This window comes from Protomyctophum parallelum (assembly GCF_964188405.1).
Source record: "Protomyctophum parallelum genome assembly, chromosome: 7".
In the NCBI taxonomy this organism is placed as follows: Eukaryota; Metazoa; Chordata; class Actinopteri; order Myctophiformes; family Myctophidae; genus Protomyctophum; species Protomyctophum parallelum.
The window spans coordinates 45,956,992-45,971,835 of record NC_139705.1 but is presented as its reverse complement, the minus strand read 5'-3'; the positions used below and the strand labels follow the sequence as shown (position 1 = coordinate 45,971,835).

Here is a 14,844-nt window from a genome sequence, read left to right as displayed (position 1 = left end):
TCAGTATTTTGGTGTGTCGGATAAGCCAGGGGTTCCCAACGTTTTTGGCCGGGGACCCCCGGAAATGCTTTGGCAATGTCTCGGGACCCCCGCCCCACCCCCTCCCGACCCCCAATATAAATTTACTGCTACAATAACCTTAATAATAGAGACAATGCACCACAAATAAATACTGAAACCAGATATAATCATTAGGGAAGGTGTATGCATGTACTATGTGTACTATATGTAAACTCTTCATTTCCACTTTCCAGCCATTCAGCGACCCACGGGTTGAGAACCCCTGGGATAAGCGTGTGCACCCCAAACTAGCTTGGCCTTTCAAGGTCTTTCTCAGAAATGAGAAATGCAAGATCCCCAGACCAGACCCCATCCCCCCAATTTAACCATCAGAAGTTATTCTACCTTCCGTTCTGCAGAATCAAGCAGATTTAACCAACGGCTAAAGGTTAATTGTGCCTCTAGAATAAAGCAATTATATGCAGTTCTGTGTGTAGAACTGCATATAATTGGGTAATTTCTCATTACTGTTGACCTGTACTGTACCAGTGAATCTATCGATGTGTTAGAGCAGGGGTTATCAACCTGGGGCTCGTGACCCCTCGGTCCCCAAATTAAAAAATAAATAAATAACGCAACTGAATGGCTGGAAAGAAGTACACATAGTGCATGCATAAACTTTCCTTTGTGATTATACTGTATCTGGTTTCAGTATTTATTTATGATGTATTTTCTCTATTATTAAGGTTATTGTAGCGGTCAATTTGTATTGTATAGGGTTAGACATGGCCAAAGAATTTCCAGGGGTCCCCAGGCAAAAACATTGAGAACCCCTGAGAGCCAAGTTTAGCTGAATGAAAAAGAGCAGAGGTTTCTTTACCTACTGTAGTGCTTGTGGCTGAGACAGTCCTATCCATTCCAATCATACACCTAGCAAGCTTCAAATATTTGCTCTCAATGTGAAACGACAATGTATGTCATCATCTCCACCCATGACGTGAATGGATCTAAGTGGCATATGTGGTGTGGTGGAATTCACAGTCAATCAGTAACAGAAAAAGTGAAGTGAGGGGCGCCCTTATCATCATACATCACATTCCGTGCTAGGCCAATCAATTAATCACAAATGCCATTCCAGTCACTTCCAGTCACAAGGACAAGCTGACACTATCATAAACAATAGCTATCAAGCCTAAGAGAGACATCTTGGCTCTTACGTCATGTAAAATATATTGTATCAGAGGGCACAGGGATGAATAACATAAGTTGAACAACATAATAATGGATATAAGGTTACAGCAATCATAATAAGATAGTATAATGTATTCCTCAACGGTAAGTCTTTAAATTAGACATTGCACCTTGTGTGACTGAGACCTTTAAAGGGTGATTTAAAGGCAAGGGCACTCCTGACATTACATGAACAACTTGTTTCACTTAAATCATATACTTTGTTGACTGGAGTTCCCCAGGTGTCTATACTAGGCCCCCTCCTCCACCCCGCCCCTCTACGCCAAATGTCTTTGCCGGAAATAGCTGATCTACAAGCTCACAATGTGCCATTTGTGGTGACTTGTAGAGCTTGTAGATCTGCTACCTTAGAGTTCAGAACGTGTAGAGAACTAAAGTGCATTATGGACACTGCTCTGCGTTTGGTTTCAGCATGACCACAACCGTATCTTCTTTGCCCACATCCTTTCCTCTCAACCTGCCAGTAAATGGTACTTTGCAGACAGGAAAGAGGGGCCTAGCAAGCTTCTCCTGAAAGCTCTTCAAAACCGTTGAGTTGAGGGCCAAGATGATTGAAGGGAAAGGCTTCCGTGAGCTGATGGCATTTCTCGAATCATCTTGGCCGTCAACTTTGCACACACTATGCGCAAGCAGGAAGTAAATGGTAAATGGTAACGGTGCGTTTATATAGTGCCTTTATCCAAGGCGCTTTACATAGATTGTTCACCATACTAGGGATATTAATAGTTAATCGTTAATTGATGAATCACTGTTAATTGCCCGGGGTTATTTAATCCATTAGATTATAGCGCCCAGTCGATTTATAAACACAGGGCACTTTTACCGACGGACCAAAAATTGTTCAGGATGTGGCTGTAGCAGCTAGATGTAGCCACACTACTCTAGAGGCGATCGACAACAACGGGAGATAAGAATAAATCTATCGCGACTAGCGACTGGACCGCGGAGGGCCGTCTAACACAGGATCTTTTTTTATAATTAGATGGGATGATTTAGATCGCGAGTTATTAACGTTTTAAGATTTCGTTTTTGTCGGCTAAACAGGGGAGGAACATTTTCGATGACGTCTCAATGTTGCGCAACATCGAGGATTGCACAACAGGCGCTCCCAGGCTGTGGAGCGATGCGATCCTAGAGAGAAATAAGCCAACTGAACCCATAAAGCCAACTCTTGCGAGAGAAACAAGCCAAATCTCCACTCGAAAAACAAGCCCAATAATATGGATTTATAATCAGAATAAAAAAAATATTTTATGCATATATCATTATAAATACCATGTATGTCTAATAATGAATGTTTTGGTCATTTATTATACTATTACAAATGCACTTTAGCCAGGGCTTAATAAGTAGAGACACCAGCCCAATTCTGTCACTCAACTTAAGTCACCGCCAACCCAGGGGAAAAAACCGCAACTCTGGAAAAAAACAAGTCACAATTTGCAGCAAATAAACTTGGACGTGGCAACCTTGGACAAGGTCCCTCCTGCAAACATCAAAAAGAGAGACTGAAAAACAGATACAGGAAGAGTACTGACCAATAACCAGCAGGCTGAAGAATATGGTCATCCCACTGGACTGCTCCTCCTCTTGGGCCTTGACACCAGTCTGAACAGGCAGCATGGGTTTAGGCGTTGGGGGAGCAGGAGGGGTTGTGGGCCGGGTAGTAGCGGTGGAATGGAGGGTCTCGTTGCCAGGACCGTCAGTGTCATTAGACCTGCCGTAAAGAGAGACAGGATGAAAGCATTTTATCACTTTGAATTAACACGGTTTGGTCGTTGTGGTGAAATTAGAGAAGTTCTTGGCTTAGGGTTGGTAGAGGGTTTCATTGCCAGGACTGTCAGCGTCATTAGACCAGTTGTAAACAGAGATGGGATAAAATCATTCACTTTGAATAACCAAACAAATTGGCTGGTAGAGCGTTTAGTAGAGTAGAGTGTTTCTCAAACTATTGAATTCCATGGACCATTACTCTGAGTATACAAATGGAACCAAATGGACATGTAAAAATGTCCATTTGGACGCTCTCATTTGGAACCCCCTAAGGAACACGGAGGGACACTGGACCCCAGATAGTGGCTTGGAGGCAGGCCATTGAACCGGTTATGTGGAATGCTGCTTGCTTGCTACCGATTGGCCGTGGTTATAATGTTTCAGTAGACTAAAGTCAAGTGAGGACTGTGTTTCCTCTCCCCCAGGAATAGTTTGCTGTGATTTTTGGGTTTATATACTTTGCACACTGGATTTGCTGTGATTTGCGCTTAAGTTGGTGTGACTTGTTTAAATTTGCTGTTTATAAACGGTTGTATTAACAATATCCATTGGTTCAATTTTTACACTCTGAGGTTACAGATCTGTAAGGTGGTTCTTACTGATAGCTGGAGTTATACTCCCACACAGGTGATTCACATTAATCACATTGTATACAGGATGACAAAACTGTCTACATTACATTGTTAGGCAAGAAGCAATGATCTCCACCTATTCACTTACATTACAATGTAACTACTAATAGTAGTCTTCTATGGAAACCTTGAGAGGGGGTACTTTTGTGATATGGAGATATGTAATAATATGGTAAAGTTCTTTGTTTACCCAGGGAAGTGGACTAAGCTTGAGATGCTTGTTTACAGCCACACCCTGCTCATAGAACATTTCATGGTACCGGTTCAATGCCTTGCTCAAGGGCACTTCAGCTGTGGTAATTTTAACGTGCCGGTCCGGGGATTCGAACTGGCAACCTTCCGGTATCAAGACCGCTCCGCAAACCGTTCGACCACCGCTGCCACCGCGGTGGTGATGTTAGTGATATGCATTGGCTAAAACGAGTTTTATGTTAAAAGATTAAAGCTCTATATTCTCATTGTAATCATTGGTGTATAGTGACTTTGTTCAAAAAAGGGGTCTTTCCAGCTCTTTAATAAATGTTAAATATATGTCCAGGTGGGTCACCAAGGAGATAAACCAAACCACATTTACCAGCTAATGTTCCAATTCTGTCTGCTCAGGTTTTAGTTTTTTTTGTTCACTAAAGGGCTGGAAAGACAGGCCAGGGTACACACTTAGCCCCACCCTCGGTTACCTTTTGCGTCCAAAATATAGAAAGGTTAACCGAGGGTGCCGAAAGGGACTACCCTGTTACTGAACAAAGTAAACACGCTACTATAGCGAGTACTATGGGGAATATAGATATATTTAAATAACATTTAACAATTTACAAGACAACAGTATATAATTGTTTCCTTCTGTACCAGCACTGGAGTAGTGTGGTGGTATACCTGCAGCAGAGGTGGGGACTTGGACTCGAGACTCGAGACTCGACTTGGACTCGAGTCCCGATTTTGATGACTTTAGACTTGCTTGATCAAATCAAAAATAGACTTGGACTTGCTTGGGACTTGAATGCCAAAGACTTGAGACTTGACTTGAGACTTGACTTGACTTGAGCCCTCTTGACTTGAACATTTTCAAGTCACTTAATACCTTACAGCATCTGATTATCTTTTTTATGACATGTAAAATAGTTTGGTATTTGTATATAAAGGGATGCCGCGGATCGGATATCGGGGCGATATCAGCCAAAAAACGTGATCGGGATCGGATCGGACTACAGCGAAAATGACCGATCCATTCCAAGCACTGCAACTGCAAGCACTCCACTCCAGTCCATTCTAGTACTCCACTCCTCCAGGACTTTATTCCTCCAGCAGTGTGCGCTACAGAGGCATTGGCAGCCCCAGTCACACTTCACAGTGGCAGTCTTGCACAGTGCAGGCTGCTAGGCTAGCCACTAGCCATTACTGCGCGCTGCTACTCAGTGTGGAGAAAGCCACATTGACAGCCGCTCCCGCATGGGAGTATTATTATATATTATAAAACAAAAAAGACCCAACAGCCGAGTGCAAAAATGGATTCGCCACCGTGGCAACAACAGCAGCAAAGTTTCAGCCTTAGCTCAATGCAAGCTAATCTTTAGCATTGATTAGCGTCAACATCTAGACGAGAGAGACGGAACAGCGCAACAAGCTGACAGCTGAGCATGACGACATGCTCTTGCTCATGTTCTTAAAATGATATATCCCCACAGTCCCCAACAGTTGGTTGACAAATATGATCGCTGTTTGTCAATACTTATGTGACAGACCATGCTATGATGCTAATAACTGGTTAAGTGCTAACCAATGCTTAAATAAACAGACGTCACTATTTCCATTGTCACGGACAGACAGTGTGCTGTGTAGCTGTAGGACAGTATGCACGGTTTGGGGATCAGGGGTCCCCACTCCCAGCCAAATGATAGGTTCCATTTGTACACTCTAAATTGACATTGATTTTACAATATAAACAAATACAAAACAATAATTTGGGGTCACAGAGATACAAATTGCTGGGTCCTTAAAATTTTGTGCATAATGTGCATAATAATAATAAATAGTATGGATAAAAAAAAGGCATAGAATACAATAAAATAAATTTGTCACTAGAACACTTCCACATTTGAAGTATAGGCTCAAGTTAAAAATAAATGGGTCAGTTATTCTCAACCTATACTCATGTGGAACTTGTTTGTTGACTATTATTCTGGGGAGGTGTTGTTCTCTGTTTTGAGTAATAATATTATCACTTGATCAATCCTGATTCAACATTCCAGACTATAAAATCTAATAAAAGGTAAAGATAAAAAAAAGTCTGACAGATTTGGGAAAGCATAGAGCGACTTAAATATGTGCTGGATCGGATTGGATCGATATCGGATCGGTATCAGTTATCGGATCGGTTTTGATGATTTTAGATCGGTATCGGATCGGGAGTGGAAAAAGTGGATCGAGGCATTATGTAACATTCCTCTTCTACCCTGGATTTGAACACCTTTTCAGTGCAAGTAATGACATTTTACCATTGTAATAATAATAGCCTGCTTGCTCAGGGGAAACATTTAATTTGTGTCAGATCCTGTGTCTCGGTGAGACATGCCCTTTGACATCTAAATGGCTCAATAGATGCTCATGATTTATGTAAATCTTTACATATCATTAATTAGTATTATGTCTCGGTGGGACTTGTTTGGGACTCGAAACAAAAGGTAAGGACTTGGTTGGGACTTGAAACAAAATGCTTAGGACTTGGTTGGGACTCGAAACAAAAGATAAGGACTTGGTTGGGACTTGAAACAAAATGCTTAGGACTTGGTTGGGACTCAAAACTAAAAGTTCAGGACTTGGACTTGCTTGGGACTTGAATGCCAAAGACTTGAGACTTGACTTGACTTGAGAGCAAAGACTTGAGACTCGACTTGGACTTGCAACATAGGGACTTCCTCCCACCTCTGACCTGCAGAAACAAACACATTAAACACATCCTGTTCTACCAAAACAAACAGCAAAATACAGCGAGAGGAGCTGCAGGCTGTGTGGTAAACAACTAAACACCAGCACACTACTCCTCCAGTGGCTGATAAAGTTCTTCTGGCATAGAAGGAAATTATTCTTTAAAATGTGTTTTTAACAACATAAAAAAAAGATGTATCACTAAAGCACCTTAAGAATGGGAAAGCATCCGTGTGAGTTTTAGATGTGTGCGTTGGCTACTGCTTGTAGCAGATCTACAAGCACACATGCTAGTATGAATAAAAACTAAACTAGGAGAAAGAAAAGCCACCAAACCTGACAGGCTGTCCATCTTTCTGCTGTGCCTTCGCGTCCTCCAAATTGTTGTCATTTGTTAATGTTTGCTGGTTATTATCAACGGGAGGAACAATCTTGTTATGACTAGGGTCCACATCTCCAAGTCCCTCCTGGACGCACGGGCTCGGTGTCAACACCAACAATAACAAAACGACACATTCACACACGATGCCTTTCATCCTTACACACGGATAATATATACACACACATGCGATTAAACACGAGAGACACAGGTTTGAAGTTGAACCACAACAGATGAAACTAACATCAGCTCCATGTCGACTCTTCCATGTTATCGTTGCCTACTACACGTTTACACTTCCTGTTCCTGGTTAAGCCCCTCGTGGGAGTTGTAGTTTTGACCACAAACGATACGTGTTGTAATGAAAGGACACAATTTACATGTTTTAATCTAGAACTATCTACACGTTGAGTAGTTATATTGTGTTAATATACAGTGTTTTCGTTTACAAAGTGGCGCAACATGTAATATTGACGGCCCGACTTTATTGCTGACTGAGTACTTCATATCCCATGAGCGCTTGTTAACCGAGTGAGTTTAGAAATGTTGCTTTCTGGTTTCTGTAGTTCCTGGGCTGAGTAGGCGTGCCGATACCCCGGTCTAGGTGGGGTGTGGCTGTGGGTGACTGACAGGCACACGCGCACGCACGCACGCACGCGCGCGCACACACACACACACACACACACACACACACACACACACACACACACACACACACACACACACACACACACACACACACGAGTGACACACAAACACACACGTATGTTATCTTAATTCGGGAAAAAATATGTGAACAACTTGGAATGAATATGTTTGAAACGTTTTAACACAAATTTGTATGGGATCCCTCTGTCCCTGGTTGTTCACATGGCATAATTAATTGTAATAGTTATAGCTATATAATAAACGCATTATAAATTGTATAATTGCTTTTACTTGAACGTATAGATATTTTCAGACTTGCAAGTTGCAACATAAACAATTGGTTCTCAAAGTGGGGACCAGGGACCCTCAGGGCTTAGGGGGTAGACACAGGGGGTAGACACAGGGTCCCCCCCCCCCCCCCCCCCAGCTTTACAATCATTTTATCCTTTTTAACCTTTTCAGATGGGGGTCTGCAGCCAAATATATATTTTGGGGGTCATGAAACATGAAAAGGTTGGAGAACCATTGCTGACATAACCCAAAACGGGTCATAAATGGGTCCAGTGTTTGTGGATATAAGTGGGGGAGGGAAGTAAAAAAAACGTGGACCCAAACTGTAGTGTTCCCTAGCAACGCTTTTCCAATGACAAGGCTCTATATTGTTGAGTTATTATCAACATGATTATTCAACAATCAGTTTGGCCACTGGCCAAGCCTCAAAGACGTATATAGAATTAAGAATTCAATCTAAATTGATTATGGAAAAATGTCAATAACTTAATCATATGATATATTATTAACCTATATTCCTATTTTTAGGATGTCTATACAAATATACAAATGAAATAGTGAAAATAGAAGATCAGTATATTTGAAAGACACTGTGGGCTTAGCGAAGCAAACACTTATTGGTTAATCTCTTTGTTGATAAAGGCTAGAAAAAATGTAGCCTAGTATATAACACACAAATATTATCTGCTGGAACAATCAAAAAGAAAACGGTGTTGTATAAAAAATGTATCTGAGGCGCCTGGCAGCCATAGACAACTATCCACAGTGTGTGTGTGTGTGTGTGTGTGTGTGTGTGTGTGTGTGTGTGTGTGTGTGTGTGTGTGTGTGTGTGTGTGTGTGTGTGTGTGTGTGTGTGTGTGTGTGTGTGTGTGTGCGCGCGCGCGTGCGTGTGTGTGTGTGTGTGTGCGCGCGCGTTCTGTGAGTGTGTGCGTAAAAAGCTACTTTTCCTGAACGCCCACTTTTAAATAGGTGCAGCTCATTTTCGCAACCGCACCGCTCTCTTCTCTTGCTCGGCTCTGAGGGCTCTCGCTGCTCCATTCATACTAGGGCTGGTGGTATAGGCACACAAAACGCACACACACGGGAGCGGAATGATGAGCCTCCACTGATCACCAACCACGCCAGTTTCAAATGCACCATCATCATCCGCAGCAGTTATTAAAAGAAGATACCTCCGATGGTGGACCTGGTGTTCTCCTCATCCGATGCTGAACCTAATCTCCCCCGGAGGAACCCATCGATCCATCTGAAACATTTCTGATTCATTGATTTATTTATTGGAGCTCTCTCTTTCTCTTTCTCTGTCTCTCTCCCCCTCTCTCTTTGTATATACCACCGAGCAGCAGCACTTCCTCACTGCCGCATACAGCGCTCCATTCCGGGGGAGAGACAAGCCTTCCCCTGCCTGCCTGCCTGCCTGCCTGCCTGCATCTGGACGGACGGAGCTCTTTCTTTCTTTGGACTAAAAAAAGGATAATCGGAATCGGATTTTTTTTGTTCTCTTTCAATCTCCCCAACTGTACATAGAACCCGGGCTGGCCTGATCCCTGTGCTTGTATAATGCCGAGACATTTGCGTTTTCGGAGAAGGTCATTCCTTGGGCTTTTATTCCTCTTCTCGCTGTCCACCTCTGCATTGTATTTCATCTACTCAGCCCCCGGCATCGGTAAGTTGATCTTTCATGTGTATGTGTGTATGAATTATCCTGGGGAAATAGCTATCTTGTTGTTATGGTATGATCAGAGTAGGGGTGAGGCTGCTACAGTACCTAGTGCTGTTTGCTCATGTGTGACAGGCAGAGCAGAACGGGGAGTGTTTGACAGCCACCATGCGCCTCTTTTCTGATGACTCTCTCAATCACCGCATCTTCAAGCCTTCATTTATAGTCCACCCCAGCCCCCCTCCCCAAAAAAAGAACAGATCTACAAGCATATTACCAACCTGGCTATTGCATCACGACGTAGATATGTTCTTTTTCAGCTTGTAGATCGTATTCTTTTTTGCCTTCCTTTTTTGGGGGGGCGACAGTCAGTCACCCTCCCTCCCTGGTGAGATGGAGTATAATTAGGCTTGTCACAAAAAGTAGGCCCCCAGAACGCACCTGGTTGGCAGCAGGCATGGGGGGGGATTAAACGTCGTGGGGTTTATGATAATCATCCACGTCTTTTTGGGGGTGAAAACGTTCCAACGTGCTCCGATTAGGTGATAGTGATGGTGACCTATTGGTGAGCTAGTTTTGGTTCAATCAGAATAGGCTCTATACAGTATTGATGAGCCCCTTGAGTTCTTTAAATGTCATTGCAACTCATATCACACGCAATATCACATGCTTTCCTCCTATTATTCCATGATGTGTACTGAATCACTATCCTCAATAATGGAATTGCTGATTCATCTTCCTGCATGGTCTCTCTCTCTCTCTCTCTCTCTCTCTCTCTCTCTCTCTCTCTCTCTCTCTGAGAGAGACAGTTAGTTTTGTGGTTTCAACACACACACACACACACACACACACACACACACACACACACACACACACACACACACACACACTGGGGCAGATCTTTTAACTAAAGGGCATGGTCCATTCATCCTATATTGCTTCTTTTAGATATGCAGAGCCATCGCTGTTGGCTAACCTGCCATCATTATTACCCTGGCCCATGTGATGGCCAACCCTCTGCCACTTTATGGTCATAGGGCTTATCTCGGTTGTCTAGGATTCATTGTAAAGGTGGGTGGGTGTTTATCTGACTTTGTCCTTGGGGTTTGTTCCAGGTATGTGTGTGTCATAGTTTTCCGTTTGAACTTCAACTTCACTAGTTTGTGATTGAAATCAATATCATTCATGGTTCACAGCTAAGCAACAATATAAGCGTTCGCAGCAGCAGTAGCTCAGAATCTCTGCCTGATGACCAAAAGCCATGTCTCCCCCAGGCAAAGGAGAATTCCCCTTTGGTGGTTAAGATGTTGGCTTTCCACACGGGAGACCCGGGTTTGAATCCCGGTTGTTAATGAGTGTTATGTCCATTTGGACCACTTTGAGAGTGTACAAATGGAACAAAATTGACCCCTTTATTTGGTTCCATGTGTACAGTCTCAGAATAATAAACACACTGAGGATGTTGCAGGGTAGATTGGGGTCCCAAAAGATTGTGCAAGGTTGCCTTTAGTCTGCTTTTTGACAGCGTCAAGCTGGGAACCCATTCAGTAGAATAGAGGACTCAGAGTTTCAAACCCGTAAGGGTCTCTAGTTGGAAACCCTGATGGTCCCTCGACCCGATGTTGAGAAACGGTGCTTTTAAACTTTAGACTTATACAACCAATATGAATATGTGTTTCTTTTTGATTGATTGAAGTATGTATTAACAGTATGCAGAATGGGTACATTTCAAATGAAAGCACAACTCAATACAAAACGACACACTGGTAAAGCATTACACAGGGTCCACCATTTTCAATTCATCAGAACATTTAGAGACGTACAAATATACACTTCTATATGAGAATAGGGAGGGGGGGGGGGGCCCGTGTCCGAAACGGTTGAGAAATGGCCGAGTTACCGTGTGGCGGTCCCTCTACAGTAGCCTGTACTGTCACTGTAATGTACTGACACACCCGAAAGCATCATATATACATTTAATACGTGCATGTGTGTGTTTGTGTGTGCGTTAGGTTGCGCACAGGTGGTGAAAAACAACCATGCTGTTTTCGTGCTCATACCCAGACACCCACCCACCCACACACATAGCTCCGTAAGGGAGTGGTTGCACCACTCAAAAATCACACGGTGTGAAGTGAAGGGCGCTAATATATTAAAGTCTAACTCATGTTGATTAGGTGATATAAAACAAACGGTGTCAACACAAACATTAAACACTATTACAATAAAGAGACAATATGGCGTTGTCAATGGCGTTTACAAAACAAACATTGAACTAAAGACAAACATTAAACCTGTGTAATATAGGAGGGGCTAGCGGCCCCTCAAAAAACAGGAAATCATCATAAGGAGGTAAAAAGGGGAAAAACATATACAGTAAGGGGGAAAGGGGGTGGTTGGACTCTAACCTCGCATCACCAGGCTTTCCACCGCCTCGGAGGAAAGCCTGGTCTCTGTTTCAAAAGTCTGTATGATCCGGGCTGGGGCCGGATGATGTGGTTACGTCATGTTGTAGTATTGTTTTGTAGTCGCCAGACAGGATGAACAGGCGGAGGCAACTTCCTTTTCCCTCTCAATAAAAGCTCTCGTAAGCGAGAGCTTTTATTGAGAGGGAAAAGGAAGTTGTCGCCGCCTGTTCTTCCTGTTTGTTGTAGGCAAACCATTGCCTACAACATGACGTAAGCATATCATCCGGCTCCAGCCCGGATCATATACCGAAATGAAATGGTGCCCAGGCTAGTTGGACTCTTACAGGGGTCAGTTTCGACTTGCAGCCGTCCGTAGTTGCCCATTGAGAGCGGTTTTGAAGGAGTCAAGGGATTCACATGTCTTGATGGCTGTTGATAGGGCGTTCCACATTTTGGTGGCATAGGAGTGAAATGATTTAGTCCCATGTTTGTGCCGAATCTGGGTTGCACATGGTTTGTTGAACTCCCTCACTAGATTCCAATTGTGTTTAGAAATCTGGTTAAAATAAAACAGGAAATCATTGTATCTCCTGAAACAAGGCTGCCAGGAAATAGACTCACGGCCATGAGACAAAGCTTGTATCTCTCTTATGTACCTTAAGTCATGCATGAGTAGACTTTCTAAAACATCAAAGGGGAAAGCTGATCTGTCTTACCCAAATGGACATTGATCCACTCTCATTTTTTTTCTTCTCTTTTCTTTTTTCAAACCAGCCCCGACCAACTTAATCGATAATTGAATCGATTCCTACACGAAGGACAGCAGAATTGACGGGAATAGCCTGCGTAGGTCGGTCCCAATAGGTGCGAGCAGCAGTGATTACCACCCTAATGCGGAGTGAATAAATCTTTTGAACAATCAAGTATACACTAGCTCCCTCAAAAATAATTATTGTCTTTTGTTCACGTGGCCCCCTTGTGTTTTCTCTCCCTTTTTTCCCAAGCTCAATAATTGATGTGCCCTGATGGCAAGCTTGTGGTTGCTCTGCCAAAAGCTATATCCTCTTGGGACATGATTGTAGGTCTTTAATAACCAACCACATGGCTTTACTGGGGGCCTGTTCCTACAACAAGGAACCAGTAGCAACCAGTACATCAATTATAGATGGCAACCCCGGGAGCAAAGGGCTGCTGCTGGCTTCTGCCGCTTATGTTGCTAAAAGCTGGGAGTTTTTTAAGCCTTCTTCCTCTTCCTCGCACTTCGGGGGCAGTGCTGCCATTATTTGCGAATGAAATATAAGCGGCCAGGTCTACAAAAACAAATAAGCCCCAAAAGAGGCGGGTTTACCACTTGAACCCATCGGCTATTTGACAATATTTTCAAAGAGGGGGGGGGGGGGGGGGGGGGGGTATAGACTGTATCCAAATGCATAATAATGTGGGGGACTTGTCCAACATGAAATTGTTTGAAATCCACTAGTTTAAACAACGTAAGACTGTAAGCCACGAAAAACAGCGCCCACAATATATTTTATAATAATATTTACAAGGGACTTTACAGGGAAAACAAGCCCAAAGACGCTTATGATAAGCGGACATGGCAACACTGCTAGGGGTGGTAAGGTCTTGGTTGGTGGTCCGGTGGTGGCAGGGGTCAGTCACTGGTGAGCTGTGAGCAGCTAGGAGGTGGAGGAGCGAGATAAGGGGCTAAAGGGAGAGTGGGGGGAAGGGCTTAAGGTGTGTGTGTGTGTGTGTGTGTGTGTGTGTGTGTGTGTGTGTGTGTGTGTGTGTGTCACTGAATAGAATAGATAAAGCCTGGGGTTATGCTTAGTTGCCGGTGGGGTGTCGGCCACACGTGAATCTATTTTGTGTCCGAGCATAACCATGGTAACGCCCCGGTTTGTTGATTTTTGTGTTGAAACATTATTGTACTGTAAAAAGGTCTATTTTTCCCATGATCTTTATCTTTTTTAGTATAATAGTATTCATTTACTATAATTACATTAATACACGATAATCAACACTTTATTTAGAGCACACCCAAAGCAAATCATAGTACAACGTTCAATCAATTATTCAATGACGCAAACGGCTAAAACAATATTAGTTTGCCTCTTCTACAAAAATAAAACGTACAAGTTAGTTACAAGGCTGCATTCTGTCGTGCGTGCCAAGCTGTCATTCTCTTGTATTATTTCCCACCACGGAGTAACCTCGCGTCTCGGAGGACAGTCAAGACGGGCAGTGTCAGTAGGCCAATCAGAGGCAGACAGGGCGTTACCATGTCTATGCTCGGACGCAAAATAGATTCACGCGTCGGCCACACGCTGAAAATAGTCGATCTACAAACTCACACCGGCTGTACGTGTTCCCTCATTGTGAGCTTGTAGATGTACCAATGCACCTGCCTGCAACTAAGTATAAGGCAGGCTTATCAAGGGAGGTAGAGCTATAATTCATAATTGGGGGGTGGAAATCCAAAAAAGGGACAGAGCAGCGAGGAGGATGTGCAGAGATGGGAGGCGGATGAGCACATCATGAGTTAGTTCCTCATGCTGCATTGCACATCGGGGGAAGCCATTCGCAGCCACCTGAGCAGGACTTCCCATGCAGGCCCCATGGGGGTTTGTTGTTTCAATGCAGCAGCACGCCCCTGTTCGCTCTCCTTCTCCTTTCTCTTTGTCTGTCTGTCTGTATCGTTTTCCCCACTCTGTCTGTCTGTCTGTCTGTCTGTCTGTCTGTCTGTCTCTCTGTCTTGTTTCAATTCAATTCAGCTTTATTAGCACAAGGAAAACATATGTTTGCACTTGTTTAAGTGTAAACAGAGCTACAGTATGCCGCGTTGCAACATAGAAATAGCTTACAACAAAACCACAAGAA

At 43.4% G+C, this 14,844-nt stretch overlaps 2 protein-coding genes across 2 annotated transcripts in view; one reads left to right on the top strand and one right to left on the bottom strand.

Moving 5' to 3' along the window:
• slc9a8 (solute carrier family 9 member 8) overlaps positions 1-7,218 on the bottom strand; it is a 60,045-nt gene extending 52,827 nt beyond the window's left edge. The window contains exons 1-2 of the mRNA XM_083768799.1: positions 6,915-7,218; positions 2,790-2,968 (exon numbers count right to left, since the gene is read on the bottom strand). Of these exons, the coding sequence (XP_083624925.1) occupies positions 2,790-2,968; positions 6,915-7,114 (379 nt within the window). The 5' untranslated portion in view covers positions 7,115-7,218. The remainder of the gene's footprint in view (positions 1-2,789; positions 2,969-6,914) is intronic.
• Positions 7,219-8,920: 1,702 nt separating this feature from the next.
• b4galt5 (UDP-Gal:betaGlcNAc beta 1,4- galactosyltransferase, polypeptide 5) overlaps positions 8,921-14,844 on the top strand; it is a 79,906-nt gene continuing 73,982 nt past the window's right edge. The window contains 1 exon segment of the mRNA XM_083768739.1: positions 8,921-9,562. Coding sequence (XP_083624865.1) covers positions 9,457-9,562 — 106 coding nt within the window. The 5' untranslated portion in view covers positions 8,921-9,456.